Source organism: Engystomops pustulosus, chromosome 2, assembly GCF_040894005.1.
Source record: "Engystomops pustulosus chromosome 2, aEngPut4.maternal, whole genome shotgun sequence".
Lineage (NCBI taxonomy): Eukaryota > Metazoa > Chordata > Amphibia > Anura > Leptodactylidae > Engystomops > Engystomops pustulosus.
Genome location: NC_092412.1, coordinates 238,168,675 through 238,194,095, shown reverse-complemented (window position 1 = coordinate 238,194,095; position 25,421 = coordinate 238,168,675). Strand labels below are relative to the sequence as shown.

At 42.6% G+C, this 25,421-nt stretch overlaps 2 protein-coding genes across 2 annotated transcripts in view; one reads left to right on the top strand and one right to left on the bottom strand.

Moving 5' to 3' along the window:
- Positions 1-752: 752 nt before the first annotated feature.
- On the bottom strand, positions 753-9,614 carry RBM11 (RNA binding motif protein 11). Its single transcript, XM_072138561.1, has 5 exons — positions 9,421-9,614; positions 5,282-5,444; positions 3,118-3,196; positions 1,504-1,600; positions 753-1,344 (listed from the first exon to the last, which is right to left on the bottom strand). Exons 1-5 carry the CDS (start codon positions 9,514-9,516, stop codon positions 1,021-1,023), a joined length of 759 nt encoding a protein of 252 aa, XP_071994662.1. The 5' UTR covers positions 9,517-9,614; the 3' UTR covers positions 753-1,020.
- Positions 9,615-9,633: 19 nt separating this feature from the next.
- LOC140119481 (stomatin-like) overlaps positions 9,634-25,421 on the top strand; it is a 44,292-nt gene continuing 28,504 nt past the window's right edge. Inside the window, exon 1 of the mRNA XM_072138560.1 lies at positions 9,634-9,819. Within this exon, the coding sequence (XP_071994661.1) occupies positions 9,776-9,819 (44 nt within the window). The 5' untranslated portion in view covers positions 9,634-9,775. The remainder of the gene's footprint in view (positions 9,820-25,421) is intronic.

Sequence of the window (25,421 nt, the reverse complement as noted above, 5' to 3'; positions counted from 1 at the left end):
TCACCTCCCCTTTATTCTTTGGGTCAGTGCCCTCATAGAGACTATACATTTGTATAGTTTTTTAATATGTGTTAATCCCCTTGTTTTGCATCATCGTATTTAGCCTCCCGTAATGTACAGAGCTGTTTAAGGTGTCATTTTTGCTGGATGAGAGAGCGTTTTCATTGATACAATTGTAGGACATATATGACCTTTTGATGCTGCCCTCAGATAGGACACTATGTACAATCTGCTCAGCACTTCCTGCTCTATAACATGCTGCCTGCAGATAGGACACTATGTACAATCTGCTCAGCTCCTCCTGCTGTATAACATGCTGCCTACAGATTGTACATTGTGTCCTATCTGCTCAGCTCCTCCTGCTGTATAACATGCTGCCTGCAGATAGGACACTATGTACAATCTGCTCAGCTCCTCCTGCTGTATAACATGCTGCCTGCAGATAGGACACTATGTACAATCTGCTCAGCTCCTCCTGCTCTATAACATGCTGCCTACAGATTGTACATTGTGTCCTATCTGCTCAGCTCCTCCTGCTGTATAACATGCTGCCTGCAGATAGGACACTATGTACAATCTGCTCAGCTCCTCCTGCTCTATAACATGCTGCCTACAGATTGTACATTGTGTCCTATCTGCTCAGCTCCTCCTGCTGTATAACATGCTGCCTGCAGATAGGACACTATGTACAATCTGCTCAGCTCCTCCTGCTGTATAACATGCTGCCTGCAGAAAGGACGCTATGTACAGTTATAGTTCAGAGCTTTATTACTAAGTAATATTTCATGAACACAGCATTACCAAAAGAACTGTAAACGGACGCCTGTGACCGCGATACTCGTCTATAGTAACCAGTCACCGTCTTGCAGCCAATTTCTAAATAAAGTGCAAAAAAATTCGGAATTGCCTTCTGAAGACTCTAGAATTTGGCAGTGCATGTAAATAAGGTTTCTAAATGTGAAGCAACAAGTAACCGCTCCGGGCCATACACCCAGTGATGTACGGCTCTGGTGGAAGGATTCACTCTTTCCTCCGCTTAGACTTCTTGCGCTTTTTGTGTTTATGGGAAGACTTGGATTTCTTTGCAGTCTTTTTGTTATTGGCGTCGTTATCGCTGGTCTCAGTTTCTCTCCTTCGCTTTTTGGCCTTTCTGGAGTTAGTTTTATGGTCACTTAAGAGCTTTGTATCTTGTGCCTCAGTACTGGGGCCGGCACTGCCATTTTCTGTGGCTTCCACATATGGGGGTGCGGTTTCCTGGATCCACGGATGCATCGTCCTGCAGGGCGGAGGTTCTGGAACTGCAGCGCCAAACGGTGGGGGTGGGAAAGCCAAAAATGGGTTCATCTAAAGGGGGAAATAATAGGGTTATATTCACATACACATCAAGTCCATTCTGGAAGTTACAGAATCAGCTGCACCCTTCTGTCCTCTACTATTTCTGTAACTCCCTAGACTTGAACAGAAATGGCATTGATAGCGACCACTTACCACATCGTCACTTACCATGCCTTGAAAATGGAAAAAGGCCTCTGAGAAGTATCCATTGTCCATGTAAGGCACAGGAAAACCAGGTGTATACGGTTCCCCCATTATAGGCATCCTAAAAAAAATGTAATTAAATTTAGTGACAAGTTCATTCGCCAATGTCAATCTAAGGTCATGTTCACACCTGCAGACAGGCGCCTATTGTGCTGCTCCCCAATGGCTTAAAATTAACCAGTGGGGACCTAAAAATTGCATTCACCATAACAGGGTCCACTGGGGATTAGGAACCCATATTGTTTGTTTGGTGAATAGATTGTAGAAAAAAAAAAAAAAAATTGAGAAGAGCTGTATGTGTGACTGGGTACAGCAAAGGTGTGTGTGTGTGTGTGTGTGTGTGTTCTGAGAATGAATAAATTGAGAGATATAGCAGGCTGTGTGTGTGTGTGAACCAATGGATATGGCAAAGCTGTGTGTGTAAATGAATGAGCGGATATAGCAGAGCTCTGTGTGTGTTACTGGATGGATGTAGATGGATGTCTGAATTACACTGCAGATTTTCTGCAACAAAATCTGTGAGTAAAATTTCACACTTTGTGTGCAAATTTATAGTCCAAAAAATACACTACGTCATTTAGCATTAATTACTCTATGAATGTTTGAGATGCTCTGGACTCTATAGAGAAGACAGTAATTCCAATCGCTTTTCCAGAAAAGGGCCACTTTAGAGAATTGGTGAGCCAAGTGCACAGGTTTCAAAAGGTGGGCCTCTTATTTCCCCAAAGAAAAAACAAATATATAAGATAGGAGTAGTACTAGTACTACACTGTGCTGATAAATATACACAATATCATGTTATATGGGCGCTTTGGACAGGTGCTCGGGTAACAGCTTTTATCTGACAGCTGCTCCTCCTCCTCAAACTGACTTGACTGCAGTCTGAGGAGAGGAGGCGGAGCTAAAGGAGTGAGTAGGAGCAAGCACCCAGACCTCAGTATGAGGAGAGGAGGCGGAGCAAGCACCCAGAACTCAGTATGAGGAGAGGAGGCGGAGCTGAAGGAGTGAGTAGGAGCCGGCACCCGGACCTCAGTATGAGGAGAGGAGGCGGAGCTGAAGGAGTGAGTAGGAGCAGGCACCCGGACCTCAGTATGAGGAGAGGAGGAAGAGCTGAAGGAGTGAATAGGAGCAGGCACCCGGACCTCAGTATGAGGAGAGGAGGCGGAGCTGAAGGAGTGAGTAGGAGCAGGCACCCGGACCTCAGTATGAGGAGAGAAGGCGGAGCTGAAGGAGTGAGTAGGAGCAGGCACCCGGACCTCAGTATGAGGAGAGAAGGCAGAGCTGAAGGAGTGAGTAGGAGCCGGCACCCGGACCTCAGTATGAGGAGAGGAGGCGGAGCTGAAGGAGTGAGTAGGAGCCGGCACCCGGACCTCAGTATGAGGAGAGGAGGCGGAGCTGAAGGAGTGAGTAGGAGCAGGCACCCGCACCTCAGTATGAGGAGAGGAGGTGGAGCTGAAGGAGTGAGTAGGAGCCGGCACCCGCACCTCAGTATGAGGAGAGGAGTAGGAGCCGGCACCCGGACCTCGCTGATAAGACATCATAGGTCATGAATATCACACGTCTTAAGTAAAGCCTCACCCATTGACTGCTTGGTTTGCCACAAACACATTATCGGGTCCCTGGGAGACATTGCTTGCTTCACCAGAATAAGAACTACCTAGAGGAAAAGCACAAGTTACATCACATTATAAACTGCGCTGGTAATGAATGAAAACCGACAGACATGAAAAAATCTCTACAGTCTACACAGAGATGTGTTTCAAGGTCAACTCCACCATCGCCACTGTTGTTCCAGGTCGTAAAGACTTTGAAATTTCTCAGTCAAAATAAGAAACCCCAACTTTGCCTCCCACTATTTTATATGGGAATCTGAACCACAGTTCACATTGACAGGTCTGCTCTGATGGAGGTGGCTGGAGACTCTCTAGGGCAGTGGTGGCGAACCTATGGCACGGGTGCCAGAGGTGGCACTCAGAGCCCTCTATATGGGCACCCTTGCCATCACCCGAGGGTAGAGTTTGCCAGACAGGACACAAGGCCTCTTACAGTCCCAGGCAGCCCAGAAGGAAGTTACAATGATCCAATCCAATCTTCTTCTCCTTCTTTCTACTGTATTGGTGTTCTCAGGTGAAAGAGCAGGTAGTAATAAGTTACTGCTTAAATTGTCGCATTGGCACTTTGCAAAAAATACGTGGGTTTTGGTTGTAGTTTGGGCACTCAGTGTCTATAAAGTTTGCCATCACTGCTCTAGGGGCTGTTGGTTTTCCAAACTGGGACAGGGAAAGGGAAGGAACGATACAGGGTCAGTGCAGCTTTGCTCCCCTGTAGGGGAGAAATCTGGCAAGGTCACTACAGAGTAGCAGGGTGCCTCCTGGTCCTGTCCCAATATAATTTTCCAGGGAGGAGAAAGTGCTGGGGGAGCAGCGGGTAGGGCAAGACCGTGTATCAGCCTGTAATGCTACAGCACAGAGAGGCTCTCTAGTAATACCCCCAGAAGCCCTTTAGGCTCAGTAGCATAACTTTATTTTACAAGGAAGGAGGCAAAGGATAACAAATACAAGATTACCACAGTCACGGTGCCTGATTCTATAAGTGTCCCTGGTTTATCATGATGGATTTTGATGGTAGATTTCCTTTAAAAGGGGTTGCCCCAAGTCAGTTAGTTATCCCCTATGCATAATATAGATGAAAATAAGCTAATTGGTTAGGGTCCGAATGTTGGAAGCCCTAATGATCATGAGAATGCAGCTGCAGGATGAGTGAGCGTATGGCCGCTCCATTCAATACTATGGGAGAGTTGGAAATTGGAGAACAATGGGGTATCTCCAGCCCCTCATAGATAGTGGGACTCATTGTGGATAGGCATGGCCGCCATTATGGGGGTATTCTTCAGACTGCAGGCCCAGGTCCGACCACTAGATGGAGTCCAAGCTGCAGTCAAACTCCCGGCCCTCCATCGGCACTGTGCGTGTCTAAATAAAATCATTACTCACCTTCTGACGCTCCCACTCAGCTCCTCTTCTCCCACAGTAGTGGAGCGGGCAGAATCCGGTCCGTGCAGGTCCGATCACACACTATGAAGTGACATGTCAGTCAGGGGCCCCAAAACTCCTAGTGGCGGCCCTGTGGATTGGGGATAACTTGCTAACTTGGGACAATCCCTTTAAGAGGGAAATGGGAATCAGTACATGATTCCTGGAAGACAGACGATTACCTCCTCCGCACTCTCTCATGCTTTGGGCTTCTATAGTAATTATTTCTAGTTATCACAGTTTCTCTTCAGTAACCCCTTTGATGCTGTACGTATAGACATCTCTGAAGACAAACCCCTTCGTCAGCTTCACTCTTTAAGACGCCGCTGATTTCTTCCCAGAACATTGCCATCGTAGCTTTTTCTTTTATCGAGTCTTCCTTAGAAGCATAAAAGGCGCTTAGTACGTGGCTGCTGACTGCTTGTGTTTTAGTACTTAAAAAGAGGAAGTTTTCATAAAAACCTCACATTTTTAGAGATTTTTATTACCCCTCAACAGGCCTCATTTATCAAAACTTTCTAAGAGCAGAACTGTTCTAGTTGCTCTTGGCAACCAATCGGAGCTCAGCTTTCATTTTATAAACCGCAGTGGTACAATTAAAGCTGTGTTCTGATTGGTCACCCTGAGCAGCTACAACAGTTTTGATAAATCTCCCCCAATTTTATTCAGGGCTGATCTATGAAAATACAACAGAAAACCCAGAAACCTACCAAATCGATACTGGAGTTTGATGGGTCTCCCGAATAAGCGGATGCCATTGAGTAAGGATATGGCGTAAGGCACGGATTCTGTGTGTTTGTAGCAGACAAAACCAAAGGATTTCAGATTCCCTTCTTTATCCTTCGCTATAGTCACTTTGGTCAGGGGTCCGGCCTAGGAGAGAAGAAAGGGATTGTTGTATACATCATGTGTACTGCTGGCAGGGGTCTCCTATATACTGAGTGGTAATGAGATTCAGCTGCTGCTACAAGGATCCCAGAGGGGGCAATTACTATTGGCAGCTATTACCCTGTTACTATATAAAACTCACCCGGAGGATTCCCATACAATAACACGACACTTATGTAGCTTCTTCTATGGATCTCAGCAGATGGTTTACAGTCTATACATCCACACACAACCTACAGGTCATTCATTGCGGTGGACAACAACCTTAGGCAACACAGAGTCTGCAGGTAACACTTGGATATTTTGGTAAAAGTAATATATTATTAAGAGTTGGCAAACAAGAAGATATAGAATTCAATGGATCCAAGAACAAAGTGCATCCATTTAATGATCCTCTGTTCCATCACTGCAGATACTGCTCCCCTTTGCTCCAATTTCTGACAACCATATATATTTTTTTTTTGCAGGGAATACAATGCAGACTGAAAATGGATGTGTTTTTTTGAGAACACACAATGGACATGCTCATCTAAAAGAACCCTGGGGGCAGTTTCAGACTTCTAGGGGGGAGTCCATGAATCCCACACAAACACTGACAGGGATGGGACTCTGTGCATCATGGTGACATAGGAGGACGTCGTCCACTAATCAGCAGTTTAGTCATACTTGTAATCATGATTGTAGTACAGCAAGGTTGTTCTGTAGGGAAGCAGGGATTCCTTGCATCATATATCACAGATATTATTATGAAGCAAGGAGCCATGTCATATGGTTCCTCCGTGAAACAGGACACTTGATCTGTGATTCTTGGACTTACCACAGTTGACAGAAAGTGCCCTAAACATTACGGATCCCATTTCTAAGACATGAGTCCAAAAAGTCCTTACAAGTCACATTACGGGGCCTGGCTCGCTGGATGAAACACAAGGACTGTGCACCCTAGTAATTTATATCAATGCACTTTAAAGGAAATCTACCATCAAAATCCATCATGATAAACCAGGGACACTGACACATAATAGATCCAGGCACCGGGACTGTTGAATCTTCTTATATTTGTTACTAATGACCTCCTTACTTCTAAAATCAACTTTTAAAGATTCTTCTTATGAACTTGAAGGGCTCTTGGAGGTATTACCAGAGCCCCCCTTCTCCCTCAGCATCCCCCCTTCTGCTGCCTGATGTAATCTTACACAGTGGGGGGGGGGGGGGGGGGAAGCAAGTGCTTCGGCACAGTGTAACAGCCGCTGAAGCTGCTCGGGTAACACCCCCAGGGCTCATTAGCATAATTAAAAATGATTATAATTTTAGAAGGAAGGAGGCCATGGATAACAAGGTTAACACATTGTCTGGATCTATGAGTAAGTATCCCATGCTTAATTTTGGTTCGTAGATTTCCTTTAAAGGGGTTTCCCCACTATGCATACATCTCCTATAAGTTTAAGGTGGCCAAAAGGTTACAGTTTCCTCAATGTTTGCCTCCTGTATGTATCAATAAGTCATATAGAGAATTATCTGGCCTGGAGCATACAGGTGAGTGGTCTCTTACTGTGTGATCTTTGGGTCAATCCCTTTAATTGCGCTTGATGACACTGGTTTAATGGGCGTCTATACAGAGGTTTAATGACCAGAGTGCTTCAAAGGATTCTGAGTAATGATATCCAGCAATAAATGTCACGTAATCCTAAATAGTTTCTAATTACGGGTCTGTAGATTCCTAAACTAGCGATGACTATTATGGCAGTGTCAGCCCAGAGTCTGCAGTCAGTCGATCAGGTCCGACTTGATGAATGCATCGCAGTGCCGGGGATGGGACTTACAGTTCTGATCTACAGTCCATGGGGGCCACGGGCTAGAGCCCACATATACGGTCGTGTGTGTACAAGGCTTTAGGCCATTGACAATGGGGGACACTGACCACTGAAGCCAGCGACCATCTCAGCCATCACCCATACAACATATGTGACGTTATCAATGTCAATTCTATGGGACCAGATGCCCCAGAGACTCACCACTGGATTCAGAACCCCCCCCCCCCCGGAGATGTGTGTTTTTTTTTCTATTTTTAATAAAAAGCTGCCCCGAGGGCCTTTTCTAATTGCATAATTACTATAGGACCCACACATAATACTGAGCATCAGGTGGTTATCTTAGCAACGCGATTACCCGCCAATGTCAGGAGCGCAGTGTGGAAAAGACCTTTAGAGCATCTCAAATCTACTTAAAGGGGTTAACCACTTTATCTCATGATTTATTATGTGCAGGTGTGGGGGGACAGGATATTAGCTAAATTACCAATACACATCTATTAATAGTTCTGCTCCGCTTTCTTGATATGTAAAGTGAAGCCTCCTGTCTTTTATATCATCACCCAGAGATTCCTGTCCATAAAATCCATGTGATCTCTAACTGTCCATAAACAATCGCCCTGCCAGGACCTTAATCTTATATTCATGAATGCTATCATAAGGTCCTGGCAGGGTGATTGCTCATGGACAGTTAGAGATCACATGACCCTCCTTCTGTATCCCTTTTATGGACAGAAATCTCTGGCTCATGAGGTAAAAGACAGGCTTCACTTAACATGTCAAGAGATGGGTGCAGAAAATTTAAAGGGGTTGTCCGACATTAATAAAAACTTACTTCCCTCAGTGCTCCTGGCGTCCTGCACCACAATCCTTTGATCAATCCTGTAAACAAACAGGGGCACGGAATTGATCGATGGACGGCGGCGCAGGATGCCAGGAACACTGAGGGAAGTAAGTTTATTCTTTTTCACAGTCCCTCCAGCCCACCAGTAAAGTTTTTATCAGTGCCGGCAACCTTCAATAGATGTACATCGGTAAATAATTTAATATCTTGTCATCACACACATTACAAAAAAAACATGAGATAAAGTGGCCAACCCCTTTAATAGGGCAGTAAGAGATAAGGATAGATAGAGGAGGGCCTATTCAGCAAATGTATAAAGCAGAACATAATATAGCTTGAAAGTACAGGAGAAACCTCTTTGCAATGGTAGCATCAAGTTATGTCAATCTCAGATGGCTGTATTAATCAGATTTTTTACATCAAATAAATATTCTGTATGCCGAGGTCCCTTTATCTGCAGTAGGAGATAAAGATAGACAGAGGAAGGTCTGTACAGCAAATTTATAAAGCAGAGCATAATATAGCTAAAACCTTGACTGTACAGAGGAAACCTCAGCTCATGTGAATCTCAGGCGGCTGTATTAATCAGATTTTTATATCAATTATGGTAAATATACGTTGAGGACCAAAAAAAGTCCCCCCCCACTGAATATTATTGTATGCACTGCTACAAAATTAATTACCAAATTACAATTTCCTCCATTATCTTTATATTATCTTAGTATCATAGTGTATACAGTTGAAAAAAGACACTTGTCCATCAAGTTCAACCAAGGAAGGGAAGGGATTGGATGAGGAAGGGATTTCTGGGAAACCATTCTATATAACATAAGCGTCAATGTTATTTAGGTGTAAAAAGGCATCTAGACCCTTCTTGTAGCTCTCTGCTGTCCCTGCTGTGACCAGCGCCTGAGGCAGGCTATTCCACAGATTGACCGTTCTCATAGTATAAAAATCCCTGTCGCCTCTGGTGATTAAACCTTGTTTTCTCCAGACGGAGACAGTGCCCCCTCGTCTTTTGATTTTGATAGTGAATAACATTAGAGGAAGTTAGTACTTTAATGCAAACATATAATAAAAATATATATTTTTTGTACTTTTGTTACTTTACACTATAAACACAGAATCGGACCAATTTTTTTAAACTTTTTTTTTGCAAATTCAATGCATCTACTGCATCTACGGTGGGAGGGACATTACAACGTATTATTATGAACTAAGTTCTATTAAAGTAGCATGGGAATTGATACTCTATAGTTAACCCCTGCAAATACATAAATAAAAATTTAAAAAAAAACTGGCCCGGTACCTGCAGGAAGAGCTCGTACAGGATCTCTTCTCTGACGTTACAGTCCAGATTCCCCACGTAGATGGTCCTGTCCGCCTCCTCCTGTCTCTTTATCATGATGAGACACAAGCTCAGCTCCCCGGCATGTCTCTTACTAAGCAGCTTCACAGCTGGGAGAAGCCGGTCACTAGAGCGCTCCGTGACGTCATTAATCTACCACAGGGAGCGGCGGCCATTTTGTAGAAGACCAAAAAACACTCCTGAGCTGATAAACAGTATTCACATGTGGCCGTGAAATGTATTTTCTAGATTATAACATTGGAATTATATTGCAAGTAAAACTTTAGTTCACTTTATATAGAATACTATTGGTGACATGTCACTACAAAAATGGAGGTGTAGCTCCAGTTACGCGGACAGGTAAGAGATACAATCATTATGTATGAATTTTAGAGTTTTGTTACAGCGACCAATCAAGTTGCAGCTTTTATTTCCCAAAGGGCTTTAGAACAATGAGAGCTGTATTGCAATTGGTTGTTATATGCAATATGGCAACCTTACTTTTGCACTAGGTTTTCAATGTTTTTATGTAGGCCTTGAGTATATATTACAGTTACACTATTAAACTAAGCTTAGTAGTTTCATTCTCTATAATGGGTGCACCATTTTTCTGACATGAATTCAGTCATATACATCTAAATATCTTGGAATTGATGCACATTCAATAAGGAAATTGCATAAATCATCAATTATTGCATCAATTTGACATAATCACAGCAAACCCACAGAAATTTGCTGTGAATATCCAAAGATGGTGGCAAAACATGTGCTTTGGTTGCACTACGTGAATACAGGCGAATGGAAATCAAAGTTGTGTACATAGAGCACATACGTCTTTTTTACACGTGTATTTCATTAACATTTGTATTTTTTGCAATGAGATTCTTCCTCTGGATTTTATACTCACAGTTTTAACCCCTTTTTCTCACCTGTGAATCATTTCCTGGAAAAATCTGCATGAAATTTGCATCAACACCAAGTTTGTTGGTGGATTTCTTGCGGATTTTCCTTTGCCGTAGATCGTCATGTAAAAAAAGATGCTCACAAAACTGCAGTCTTCATAAATGGCCCCCATTGTGTGCAGTTAGCTTTATAGGTTTCTTCTGGCGATAAATATTTTGGGCATGTTACATATTTTATTTCTTAATCCCCATTAAGGCTGTCAACTTTGATGTTCCTAAGGGTGAATATATGTAGTCAACATTAAGCCAAGTTTTCGGCACAGATTTACATGCAGAAAATCCAATAATCTATCTACAATCTATCTACTGATATGACATATCTATTATCTATCCATCTAATCTCTTTCGACACTATCTATCTATCTATCTATCTATCTATCCATCTCTTATCTATCTATCTATCTATCTGTCTATCTTTCTATCATGTAACTTTCCCTCTTTTCTCTCTTTCTTGTATCCAGGTGATCTTTTCTAAGTCCCCTGCATTGCAGATGGTTTTATTATAAGCACGGTGCCTCTAAGGGGTCTGATTCTCAGGAGTCTGGGTGTTGCCATTGTCACTTGTCTCAGACTAATATTCTACCATCCTCGCAGCAGACCATGAATAAAACACACAACATTTAGAGTTCATTATGTAAAATAACAGATATTGTTTTCTTTTTATTTTATTTCCTACACCTCCAAAGGCAATAGGAAAAACCTGAGTTATCTTGACACTATCATGTAAAGTATTCACACAGTGCAGTTTGGATGCAGCTAAAAACCGTAAAATAGTGTATTTATTTCTCACCATGTATTTTAGGATGTCATAGGTCAAAGGAACTAATAACGTATGGCACATGTGAATGGATGTTAGATACATATTGCCAATTATCTTAATACAGGCCACCCCTGACTTAAAGGGAACCTGTCATCAGGTGCCCTTTTTCTGGCTCCCCCATGTCTCCATAGACAATAGTGTACACATCGACAAAGAGTTTTTATAGTAAAACTGTCTTTTTCCGAAAAGATATGTTAGATCAGCGATGGCGAACCTATGGCACGGGTGCCAGAGGCGGCACTCAGAGTCCTTTCTATGGGCACCCGGGCCATCGCTCCAGCACAACAGACAGGACTCAAAGAATCTTCCTGCAGTTCCAAGCCACTTAAAAGATGCTACTTTCAGACATATTTCGATACTTACTTCTCTACTTAGAACTGTAGGAAGAGGGAGAGATGAGTAGACAGGGCCGAATTATCTTTGGGGGACCTCCTGCTGGACCCACGTTTCTCTGTGTACTGAGGGACACTAGATAGAAGCTAAAATGAAGCAAATTTTTCATCTTTCTACTGTGTTGCTGTCCTCAGGAGGCCAATATGATTGAAAGTTGTTGAAGAAGAGGGAGCAATAAGTTACTGCTTTAACTTTTGGTTGGCACCTCACAATAAATAAGGTTGTAGTTTGGGCACTCGGTCGCTAAAAGGTTCGCCATCACTGCGTTAGATCAAAGTTTACCTTTCTGTATGCTGGTCTGTGACCTAGTCCCATGGGAGTGGCCAGTGAGGAGCGGGGCAGACATGTATGACGTCCTGAGGGGGTAAGCGGCGGGGAGAAATGGGGAAAAAGGGGAGGTTTTTTAAAATTTGAAATCCATGCAGGACGGAGCACTTTCAGATACAGCATACACACATACAATATATACAACCATATACATAATATACACATGCATAGAGTATATACACTATATATATATATATATATACTATATGTATATATATAATGTACAATATATTTTGTACAATATATACACACAGCATATACACACACATAGAATATTTACACTGTATACACACATACAGTATGGACACACTGTATACAGAGGTCGCACTAACTTTTTACCAGAAGAGTAATAATACTCCTTTCACCATTTTTGAGGAGTATTTTTAGCCGAGGAGGAGTATAAAATTTTCAGCAATACATATAAATAACTCCTAGTGTGAGGGAATCTAATCCATTATCTGAATCTGTTCTTCTATCATGTATCTATACAAAGATTTTTGGCTCTATTGATAGAAAAGATCCCTATGAATAGCACCATCCCCCCAAGGACACTGATCATCTTTCAGTTACATCCTGTTGGCTATTGGAATGTGGGTTAGGGTCAATAGGCTCCTTTGTCTCAAGAACCTATAAAAACTGTCTGCAACCTAAATAAATTGGAATCTTCTCAAACAACATGTGAAGGTCTGAGTGATTCACCGAGCAGCTCGTACTATACAATGATTTGGACCACCATCACATCGAGATAAAGGGATATTTCCCTGACAAAACATGGCGCTCGAACAGGGACCTGGGTTTGCATGATGCCTACCGGAGAATTTAGGGATCATCCTTTCAGGACAGACAGACCATGCAGCTGCACAAAAAGGTAAGAAGCTTTTTCTTACAAAATTGCTCTGTCGCTCCTAGTTTGGATTTCCCACATCCGGTGAGTTGCATGCCTATATTGCCCAGTCCAAAGAATCTTGTTAGTTTATTTGAAAACTCCATGTGATGTGTGGTAGTGTATATGGGTATTGTGTGAGTTTGTACATGTGTGTTTGATAGCGCTATTGTGATACTGTATTGTACTGGTTTTAAGAACGTGCTAGGAATTGCCCCTACCTAAAGAGTCTCCAAGGCGAGCTGCTTTTTGGAACGTAATTCGCTTGAGACAAAGTAGACTGAGTTTGGACAGTCAGGCTTTATAAATTTATTTTGTGTGGTAGGTTCCAGAGCTGTTTCATGGAAGGAGACTGCAGTCATCTCTTGACGGGCAAACGGTTTAAAAAAAAAAAAAAAAAAAAATTTTAGAATTAGAAGTGGTTAAAACTGCCCTAAGGAAGAGTGGGGGACTGCGAGTGTGTGCCGGCACTAGAGATATAATATAGGAAAATGATGGAAAAAATTGCTAGGTAGGATGAGAGGCAATTCAGAGGGAAAACCAGACGTACGGATCTTGAATGATTAAAAAAAAAAAAAAAAAAAAAAAAGCTGTACATGGATGTCAGAAAATTTTGGAAAAGGACAAGGATATCAAAAAGATGGTTGTTTGTATGTTGGTAAATGGAAAGGTTCTTAAAAGAACAAAGGCTGGTAGCATAATGATAATGATATGATGGAAATTGTAAGTGGATAGAAGAAAGTTACAGAGGAAGTGACCAGAGGAGGTTATAAAGAAACAGCCATAGGAAATTGTGTGTTGTATGAGTGTTATGACGATGACGGACAAAAACGTTGGACAGACAAAAGACAACATTCAGAAAAATTTCGGCCTCCACCCTAAAATGGTGGATGAATTGATGTATGGAAACAAAGAAACAGACTGGCGGAGACATGTGCATGCAATGTGGCACCTAGACCCAACCCCCACACTGGAATATATCCGGTCAAGACTAGATTTGAAAAAGTGCGGGCTCCAACAGGACAAAGAAGTAGCGTTCAGATGTTTCTCCTGTAGGGGGCAGATGTTTCTCACTTTGATATACTTTAGTAGACCAGTGGTATGGGGAATGATGCATTGCCTAAAGATCTTTGGATTTGCATCTCACAGTCCGCTCAGCTGTATTTAGCTGTATTGCTGTAACTTTAGAGGACAACTAAGATATAGTACCCAGGGAATAAATGTAGGAGACTGTGCCTGCTTATCTAAGAGTCACCTCTCAGAACTACAAAGTCCAAAAACCCGGGTAGTAACATATTTGTTACAGATTTTGGTCTTCTGTGGGGAGAGCTCCTGGACGGTTGTGCAGTCCAAATTGGGTTCCCTGAGCTGACCCTTGCCAGATACTGTAGATGTTTTATGAGTTTATTACTTTATACAGTCCTGCAGATAATGGCAAAGATATAAATATGTGTTTTGTCTATATCATGTATAGTGCTAATGGTATTTCATCAGTTACCAGATGTGAGGAAAGCACAGCACACAATTGTGGACATTGTTCATTGTAGGTTTGGACCTGAGAAATCCTGTGATTTATGTTTAAAAACATCAGACATGTAGTGTAAAACTTTATAATACACCTAAAAGTTTGAAGGGTGTGGTCAAAAAAGTTTTTGCAATTTGTGTAGGATGATGGAGTGAACTTAGATGTTACAAATGGTGTGTTGGATTCTTTCTTTGTTCTCTTGGTATGCTGGGACACGTAGTACTACAGACACCACAGGGAGAAGGAGGGGGCTGCCTCCCCCCCTTGTCTCAGTGAACACAGGAGGGGGGGGAGGGGGGAGCACATGTTGGAATGTTAAGAGAAGAAAGGAACAAAGAGAATGTGTGTTCATGATAACCCTATGATCCCTACACTATTAGTCCTATTCAGCAGCTATGACTGAGATTATTATTAGGAGCTTTTTAAGCAGAAGTTATAACATCTCTAGAAGCCTCCTACGTCACTGTCTCTAGTGATGCTTCTGCTCAGTAACACTGTCCCTCACTATGTGCCCCCAGTATGTGACCCCAGTATGTGTCCCCAGTATGTGCCCCCAGTATATGTCCCAAGTATGTGACCCCAGTATGACTGTATAGGTTATAATAAGATCTAAGGAATTTGTATGCTGTGTGTCTCCTATTATACAGCATTGATACATCGGCATTGGTCCCAAAACTGTGTTTTTCTGGAATATATTGTTCACTTTTTATTGTTCTCATTTAAGTTTAAGCCAAGCACCTCAGAGGAGAGGAAACAGGCCGGAAGCTGCTGATCGTGTGTCACATGACAACCTGGATCCTTCTTGGTTTTGTATCCTACTGCTGCCTACGTATAAAAAGCTTCTGTAGTAGTTTTGGACTATCCTGATAGTCCTATTTCACCTCTTCATGACTAGAAACCTTGGTTACAATGTGCCCTCTTTATTACATTGAATCCAGCTCCACTATTTTCGCTAGATTCAAAGGGGGGAGACATGAGGTAGACGGGTTGTATTTAAAGTTTTCTATTAACTTAATGATTAATGAACCAGTTACCTTTTAATATGTCATTAATCTGCATTTTGAGTTTTTTGTAGATGGCTTTAGAAACCAGGAATGAGGTTTATTCTACATCAGATGTGCAGCGGTCACACAACATGAGGTAACAGAACCAGAACCACTCCTGACCTACCTGTCTGTACAGGAGGCGGAGGTGAAGGCACTGATGGAGGAGTGTAAAGTGGCAGAGGGGAAGAATGTGAGTCTTTTGGGATTCCTTATGATTCCTAACCTCATATAGTAAGTTCATCAACAACTATGAGACTTTGAAATAGCTGATAGAGGCCTTAGTGTTACATAAAGGTCCATCCTAGAAGGTAAAACCTATAAAGCTCATGAAGTGACCATACTGGTTACCGGAAAGCCTAGGGGAAAGGAGCCTGGATCAGTACAGTCCGTGACCCTCGCTGGCCCAGTAGATTTGTCTATACTTCAGACTTTACAAAAACAGGCTCCAGAAGGTGAGAAACAAGATTGTAGCAAAATAGGGGCCCAAGAGGCGGAGGGTGGACTATGGCAAAAAGCTGACAAGCAATGTCTGCCAAGGGCCCTTTACCCTATGATGGTTCAGTGCACCCACAGGGTGAGACACCAGGCTAAGACTCTATATGCTCCGTGGTGGATAAGTATTGAGTATCACTTAGATTCACTTTTGCTACTGTCCATTTACACAAGTATGTTTATATGTACCTAGTACAATGTAGGGAGAGTAGTGAAGACCCTCATATATACACTCCAAAGCCGCTTTACCCCTTCCAGAGGTTGCAGATTGACTATATACAGCTACCAAAGGTAAGTAGCTATGAATATGTACTTGTGTGTGTGGACCTCTTTTCTGGGTGGCCTGAAGCCTATCCTGTGACAAAAGCCACAGCAAAAAAACACAGCACAGAAATTAATGAGGGAGCTAGTCTGTAGATTTGGGATTCCAGAGACCATAGAGAGTGATAGAGGTTCCCACTTTACAGGGGAGGTGATGAGGGAGGTAATGGGAGCACTTGGGATTGAACAGGCCTTCCGTACCCCCTATCATCCACAGAGTAGTGGGAAGGTGGAGAGGTTAAATGGGGCTCTTAAGTTAAAAATTCAGAAAGCCATGGAAGAGACAGGGAAGAACTGGGTTGATTGTCTTCCTTTGGCCTTATTTTCTATAAGGTACACTCCCAACAGGAAAACAGGCCTCTCACCTTTTGAGATTCTCTTTGGATCTGCTCCTAGAATGGGCTTATATTTTCCACAAGTTTTACATATGTACCATGGAGAATTGACAGGATACGTCCAAGCCCTGCAAAAACATCTAGCTATGGTGCATAAACAAGTTTTTGCTTCTATTCCAGACCATGATGCAGTAGGAGGATCACATAATCTACAACCTGGAGATTGGGTGGTCTTGAAGCGACATGTGAGAAAAAGCCTTGAGCCACGTTTTGAAGGACCATTTCAAGTCCTTCTGACCACATCTACTTCCGTGAGGTTACAAGGGAAGCCTAATTGGATTCACGCCAGCCATTGCAAAAGACTATTGAATCCAGCTGCTCATGAAGATGAATCTGTATCTCCAAATGTTAATATTACTTAAGATACTATTGATATTACCCCTTGGAAGAACTTTCAACGAGATGTTGAGCGGGGATTGGGATAACTTGCTCATTAAGCATCACCAAGTCCTTTTAAAAGATATGAGAGATGATGTATTACCCAAAGATTGTTGGATTTGCAGGTTTCCTTTCAAATCCTGAAGGTGAACATGCTAGTCAGATGGGTAGCAGAGCTTTTTAATGGCACTGTCGTTGGAGTACCGAAAAACATATATGTTGTATGTGGCCATCGGGCTTATAAATGGCTTCCTAGCAATTTTACAGGAGTTTGTACACTGGCTCGCCTTACTCCTGCCACTTTTATTGTCCCCCATACCAATGTAAATGTAAATCTTATTCCCAAGCACACATTACACAAGAGAAAAGCAGATAATCTTCCTAGACCAGACGGACGCCCACATGTGGTGGAGATGGGAACAGCTAACACAATCTTCAGCACACTTTTTATTTATCCTATGATAATGCAGATGTGGGATAAATTGGTAGAAGCCACAGATTATCTAGATCAACAAATTTTTCAGATTTTGGGGGCTGTGAATAAGACAAATGTCATCCAGAGACAGTTAATTGTGGTAACCAACCAACATACATTAGTTTTAGATTACATCACTGCGTCCCAGGGTGGCATGTGTCAAGTCATAGGGCCAACATGTTGTCATTACATCGATCCTCAAGGCAACATGCAAATTAAGAAGAATTTAGCAAAAATTGCTGATTTTAGAGATCGATGGCTCAAGGAGCATGATAGTAATAAGGACAGCTGGTGATCTGACACATTCGCATCCTTAAACCCCGCCAATTGGTTTAAGGGTATTTTTGGGTGGCTCATGGGAGTTTTGCAAGCAATATTTCGAATCATTTTGTTATGTGTATTTGTTTATATCTGCATAAGAGTAGTAATCTGGCTTGTTGTAAAACCGTTGGGAAGGAAACCAAGGGTTGTGCGATATCAACCTAGGTATACACCTAATTCTACAGAGGGAGTGGTTATACTTATGTACAATTTGGCCAAGAGAGTGTAGAGAACCTACCATTAATATTAGGACCGAATTAATTGTGTTGTGATATAATGTTCAGGATGCTCAGGAGGGAAGCAGGTGAAGGGGTTAGATAAGTCCTGGATGTGTGACTAGCACATGTCAATGTACCACCTGAGCAGTACCTGAAATTATTCACAAAAAGGGAGGAATTGTGAGGGAATCTAATCCATTATCTGAATCTGTTCTTCTATCATGTATCTATACAAAGATTTTTGGCTCTATTGATAGAAAAGATCCCTATGAATAGCACCATCCCCCCAAGGACACTGATCATCTTTCAGTTACATCCTGTTGGCTATTGGAATGTGGGTTAGGGTCAATAGGCTCCTTTGTCTCAAGAACCTATAAAAACTGTCTGCAACCTAAATAAATTGGAATCTTCTCAAACAACATGTGAAGGTCTGAGTGATTCACCGAGCAGCTCGTACTATACAATGATTTGGACCACCATCACATCGAGATAAAGGGATATTTCCCTGACACTAGGCATATACAGTGTTAATAGATGAATAGCAAGAAAATCATTACAGATACAACATAGCACTGTACTACCCTTTCTTACTAGCAAATCTGGGCAGTGGACCATACTATGACTACAGATTCCTTTTATACAATAGACTTTATTAGCTGTGTTCAATACACAACTAATAGCCTGCATGGTAGAAGGGCATCCAATAACAAAGCCCCTTACACGATGCTTAACATCAGCAATGTGAAAGAAACTTTGTTATCGGTGTTGAAGAGACTGCATCCTGTGTCCTGCTCAGCCTGTGCGCTACAGGGGATTTTTGGGAGTAATGACGCCCCATTATGCGTTTATGACGCTTGGTGAGGCGAAAATGCGGCCTCTGATTAGGACCTTGGCATATAGACGCTCTATATATCACATACATTAACCCCATAGCGCAATAAGACGTACCCTTACGTCTTACTGCGCATGGGAGACTATGAAGAGGGCTCACGGGCTGAGCCCTCTTCATACTCACCGGGCATTTGCTTCATAATGAAGCAAACGCCCGTCGCTAACACCCTGTTAACCCTTTGATCGCCGCCGGCAAAGCTGCCGGCGGCATTAAAGAGCCGGCGGCGCGTGGGCGCCGCCATCTTGGCTCCGATCGTCACTCCCCGTGACATCACCGGGGAGCGGCGATCTGTTGCCATGACAGCCTGGGATCACACAAAGATCCCAGGCTGTCATGATCGAGGCTATCTATTACAATGTGCGATCTGCACATTGTAATAGATGGTATGCAAAATCCCCATATACTGCCATACTGTAGTATGGCAGTATATGGTAGGATCAATCAGACAACCTAGGGTTAAAGTACCCTAGGGAGTCTGAAAAATAGTAAAAAAAATAAAAAGAGGTAAAAACAAAAAAATTATATTAAAAAAACATAAAAATTCAAATCACCCCCCTTTCCCTAGAACTGATATAAATATAAATAAACAGTAAAAATCACACTCGTTAGGTATCGCCGCGTCCGAAAATGCCCGATCAAAATATAATAACCGTTTTTCACTGCGTTTAACCCCGTAGCGGAAAATAGCGCCCGAAGTCGCAAATGGCATTTTTTTGCCATTTTGAAAAATAGAAAAAATTCTATAAAAAGTGATCAAAAGGTCGCACAGTCCTAAAAATAGAAGCATTGAAAACGTCATCAGAAGTCGCAAAAAATGACACCACTCACAGCTTCATACACCAAAGTATGAAAAAGTTATTAGCGCAAGAACACGGCAAAATGAAGAATTTTTTTTCTGTACAGGAGGTTTTAATTTTTGTAAATGTATGAAAACATTATAAAACCTATCCAAATTTGGTATCCTCGTGATCGTATTGACCCAATGAATGAAAGAGACCTGTCATTTGGGGCTCACAGTGAAAGCTGTAAAAACCAAGCCCACAAGAAATGGCGCAAATGTGTTTTTTCATCATTTTCACTGCATTTAGAATTTTTTTCCCCGCTTCCCAGTACACGGCATGGAATATTTAATACCATCACTACGAAGTGCAATTTGTTACGCAGAAAATAAGCCATCACATAGCTCTGTACACGGAAAAATAAAAAAGTTATAGATCTTTGAAGGTGGGGAGTGAAAAATAAAAACGCAAAAACTAAAAAGGGCCTGGTCCTTAAGGGGTTAATCCATATGACCATCTCAGCAATGTACAGGACCAAAGTCCTCAAGAAAAAGGATTAGCCTTGTCCAAGATATGGGAAGAACTACAACTCCCAGCAAGACCTGAGCAGGATAAGAGTGGTAGTTCTATTGCAACATCAGATCTTTTTCTACTTATAAAACCATGTGGATAAAACTGATGTCCAACAATCTCAACATAAAAAGTCAGATCTGAGGGTTTGTCACATTGTTCTGTATTGTAGATGGGATTCCTGCTGCTTCCAAAGAACCACTGACACTTGTAACAAACCCTCAGCTGTGAAAAATCATGAAAGAGCTGCCCACACAACCACAGGAAAGGTTATGAGTGTCCCTAACCCTTTTTGTGAGCGTTAACACTTCCCACAGCTGAGGGTTCGCTACAATTGTCTAGGAGAAGTGAATGAATTTGGTTTATAGGATACAATAGTAACAAAGCCACAGCTGTGCTAGGCATAAGTATTTGCAGAGGTGCAATCTATGGTGGATGTCTCACCCGCAGCTCCAGCTCAGTCTGGTGCACTCTAAGCCCCTGCAGCCCCACTGCCAGGTCACTGATGTATATGGCGGCGTTCAGCTCCTGGAGGAGGATCTGCAGACGCCACTCATGCTCCGGACCTCCGCAAATCACTCCCCCGCATGGGTCCACCGCCAAGGCAGCAGACAGCAGCGAGGAGCACGAGATGCCGTGTGTGAGTGCCGCCTCTCAGCTCACACTGACAGAACATCCCGCTCAGCAGCAGAGACACCAACGAGCGCGCCGGACCGCTCCGCCTGTGCGCTACAAGGAATAATTGCCAAGCGTACTTTGACGCATGGCAATTATTTTGGGGAGTAATGGCGCCTCATCATGCGTCTATGACGCTTGGTGAGGCGTTAATGCGACCTCTGACTGTATATATATATATATATATATATATATATATAATGTATGTATATATACGCACACAAACAGTATATACACGCAATATATACAGCTACAGTATACACATTTATGGATTTTATATACTTACATACACTTGCTTTTATACACACATATTTATCTACTCACAGTATGTTCTATGTCTTCTTTTATAGAGGTGGTCACACTTGGTGATGATCTTTTAATTAGGAGTACCTGACTGCCACTTACTCTCTAATTTTTTTATTAGCATATGATAATAGTAAACTTTGTAATATACTTTATTAAATATTTATGTGTCCTTCCTTTCCCTCTGCCTTTCTTCCTTAGTTAAGCAGGCTATATAAATCAGCTTTCTGTCCTGTATCCACTAACAGCTAAGATATAAAGGAACCCCAAAAAAGTGTCTAATGACTTAACTCTTTACAGAGCTGAATCATCATTATCATATTATTTAGGTATGTAAAAAGTTTAAGATACTATCCTTATTTTTCTGAAGTGAATGGACCCCAGACACCTTACAGATACACTGCTCATGTAAAAGATGACCATAAGGATCATTGGATACACAAGGCTATCAACCGCCTCCGTCCGCGTTGCAAGGTGATTTTCAAATTATAAGAGTCTTTGTTTCCAGCACTGGAATGGGGTGAGTAACACAGAAAAGATTACTGAAGATTAACTCAATACAAAAACTTTGTTTATTTTTGGCACCAAGACACTTATATAGAAAATCATAAGGCATTTTAAGTAGAAAAGTAGCAACTACTATTGGGTGTCCTGACCTAGGAAACCTAACACTATTAGGTAATTTTACACAAAGGAGTCTAATACTATTCCGTATTCGAATACGGAAACCACCCAGGTGTTCACCTGGATACCTTCCCCTAGGACAGTGTTGGTGGACCTTTTGGAGATAGAGCGCCCAAGCTACAACCAAAACCCATTTATATGTCGCAAAGTGCCAATATGACAATTTAAGCAGTAACTTATTGATCTCTGCTGTTTCACAGGTTTTAATAGTATTAGCGTCCTGAGTTCACCAATACAATAGGAAGATGATGGAGAAATTTGGATTGTAGCTTCCCACCAGGGTCCCCTGAAGAGGAAGAATCAGGGGACCCAGAGCAGGAGATCCAATGACAATCCATCTCTATTCACACCTTCTCGCTCCTCCTGTAGTCCTGGCATCCACGGATGGCTGAGCTTGGCACTTTCTGGGCTATATTGTATCACAGGAGAAAGCCTTGAGTCCTAACTGGCAAACTCTGTGTTGGGGTGAAGGCTTGGGTGCCCACAGAAAGGGCTTTGAGTGCCACCTCTGGCACCAGTGCCATAGGTTCGCCACCACTGCCCTAGGAGGTGAAAGCGAGCTCTAAGTCTTTGTGTTTTCTACCTTATTTTGTTTGAGTAGGAACCCCACCGAAACTTTAGTTTTAACTAGAAAAAGTCCTTAAAATGGCTGAAAGTATGTAACATGTGCAATCTCTTTAACACTCACTACAGGAGGAAGAAGCAGAAAAAAAGGGAAAATGGAAACTGTTTTTTTTAACGACGTATATTACAAAGTTTACTGCCTTAAAGACACAGTCTTTTCTCTTTCATTCGTTCACCTACAAAATTTATTACCAAATGACAATTTCAAGACATGGTTTCTTTTGTTGTTACCCTCCATTATCTTCATGTTATCTTTTAGAGGAAATCTGTAGTGCAAACACATAATATATATTTTTGTAGCAGTCACTATACTTTACACTATAAACAGATTCGGATTGTAGAAGATTTCCAAACAAAGAATGCAAATTGTGCTACTTTTGATAAATCTAGGCCAATGGTTCTGTGTTAGTGCCTAGTGACAAGTGTAATATGTTATGTGTTGCTTATCCAGGGTTATATTAAACAGACTTTTGATCTTGATAGTTGATTGGACCTGAACCACAAAGTTCCAGGTCCATTGTGAACTTTGCAGGATCGGGTTATGGTACCCGAAACCCAAACAAAGGATTCTCAACTTTATTGGGTCCTCTCATCACTAGCCTTGATAGATAAAACTATAAAGTTCCAAGAAGGGTGTACTTTATTTTGTTCATGAATTTACATAAAAACAGACTATTGACTTGAAGGGATTTACTTACAAAGCTCATTAATCACCAATCAACAGGATGAGTGATGAAGCAATTGGAACCCAACTTTTGGGTCCTTAAAAGGGGTTGTCTGGGTTTAGGAAATTTATATATTCAGGGTGACGCTGTTTATTACATCACATTGACAGTGCACGTTTCTATTACAGCCTGCAACTGCTGTTGTAGCAGGCTTATGGCTGTTGATGGTCTATGTATACATAAAGAGGTTGGAAATAATGGGCACCCCCGCAGCTGAATAGGATTATGAGCTTTTTATTACTTTATAGCCCAAGGAGCGATACCAGACAACCTATCTAACCAGAGCCAGTGGCAGCACCTGGCAAACCGGGCAAGTGGCAAATGCCACAGCTTCTGGGTGGGCCCACTTGTGACCACATCTCTGTCCCTAGCAGCCTGGCCTTGCCAGGTGCTAGCATTGCAAAGCAGTGCTCCGTGCGGGGCATGGGTGCTGCCCTGCATCTCTGCACTGTGCGGCTGCCGGCAGGAGGAGAAAGATGGCAGAGGGGAAGCCTTGGACCTAAGTGGAGGACTAAGGTGAGTATTACTGTTTGATTTTTACTGGTCACAGGGGGCTGGGGGAAGGCGGCTGCATACAATGGGCAGTAAGGGTATGCATATAATCCATGTGTGGGAGGGGGGCTTCAAATAATTTATCAATGGGTGGGTAGGGGGGCTCAGGCTGTATATAATTAATCCACGGGGGAAAGGCGGCTTCCTATAATCCATAGGGGGTGAGAGGGCTGCATATTAATCCATAGGGGGTGCATATAATTAATCCATGGGGGTCAGGAGGCTGTACATAATGAATCCATGCTGCTACGCAATTTTACTGCAAAAGGGCCCATTGAGGCTCTGTCGCCCAAGGGCCTACTGAAACCTGGAGCCGGCCTGCCACTAACCCCCAGACAACCCCCCTAACTCCCAATCAATAGTCCTACCAATAGCTGCCAGAGCTATACCCAGACAACCCCTTTAACTGTAAATTCATAGTCTACCAATATCTATCAGAGCTATACCCAGACAACCTTTTTAATCCTCAATTAATAGTCTGGCAATACCCCCCGGACCCATACCAAGAGAACCCCTTTGACCCTCAATTAATAGTCTACCAATACCTTTCAGAGTCTAGCATTCAAAGTCTATGGGACTATTAGAGTGCCTTAGGTGTCAGCATCATCCACAAAACCATTGAATTTGTTAGACCACCACTTTATTGAATCTCCTCCTTATTGCAATTTCTTGGGACTCGTGTTATAGGGATCTTTGAGGCTATTAGCATTGGGATCCCCCAGAGATCACCTTTATCACCTATCCCAATTTTGAGAAACCTCCTTATTTGACCTCTAGTGGCAATTTAAACACTCACTGTCGTATGACCTTACAGATCACCACTGATCAAGGGGATCAAAGGAGTGGGACACCTTGTGGTCATAATGGGGCAGATTTACTTGCCCGGTCCATTCGCGATCCAGCGGCGCGTTCTCTGCGGTGGATTCGGGTGCCGTACGGGATTTATTAAGGCAGTTCCTCCGACGTCCAACAGGTTTCGCTGCTGCGCTGAAGTTCCCCCGAACGCACTGGAATACACCGACTCGGGCTGAGTGAAGGTAAGTGCAAGCTCCGCGACACATTTTTTGTTTTAAATGCGGCGGTTTTTCCGAATCCGTTGGGTTTTCGTTCAGTCACGCCCCCCATTTTCCGTTGCGTGCATGCCAGCGCCGATGCGCCACAATCCGATTGCGCGCGCCAAAATCCCGGGGCAATTCAGGGGAAATCGGCGCAAATCGGATATATTCGGACATGGAGAACGACTACAACCAGGAGAAGCCGGGAGGATCCAGGGATGGACAAGTCGCTGCAGAACCTGAAGCTGGTAGGTGTTTTATACTGCCTTTTATATGCAGTACAGACCAAAAGTTTGAACACACCTTCTCATTCAAAGAGTTTTCTGTATTTTCGTGACTATAAAAAATCACACGAACGCATTGAAACTACTGAAAATATGTCTTATTTTGTAGCTTCTTCAAAGTAGCCACTTTTTTCTTTGATTACTGCTTTGCACACTCTTGGCTTCTCTTGATGAGCTTCAAGAGGTAGTCACCTGAAATGACAGTCTTGAAGGAGTTCCCATAGATGCTTAGCACGTGTTGGCCTTTTTGCCTTCACTCTGCG

Excerpts from the sequence above, each read along its gene's own strand:
- RBM11 (XM_072138561.1), bottom strand. The coding sequence starts at position 9,516 with ATGATAAAGAGACAGGAGGAGGCGGACAGGACCATCTACGTGGGGAAT. Across the intron at positions 3,197-5,281 it reads CAAACTCCAGTATCGATTTG|GTAGTTCTTATTCTGGTGAA; the intron begins GTAGGTTTCTGG and ends CTTTTCCTCTAG. Across the intron at positions 1,601-3,117 it reads GCAAACCAAGCAGTCAATGG|GATGCCTATAATGGGGGAAC; the intron begins GTGAGGCTTTAC and ends CATTTTTTTTAG.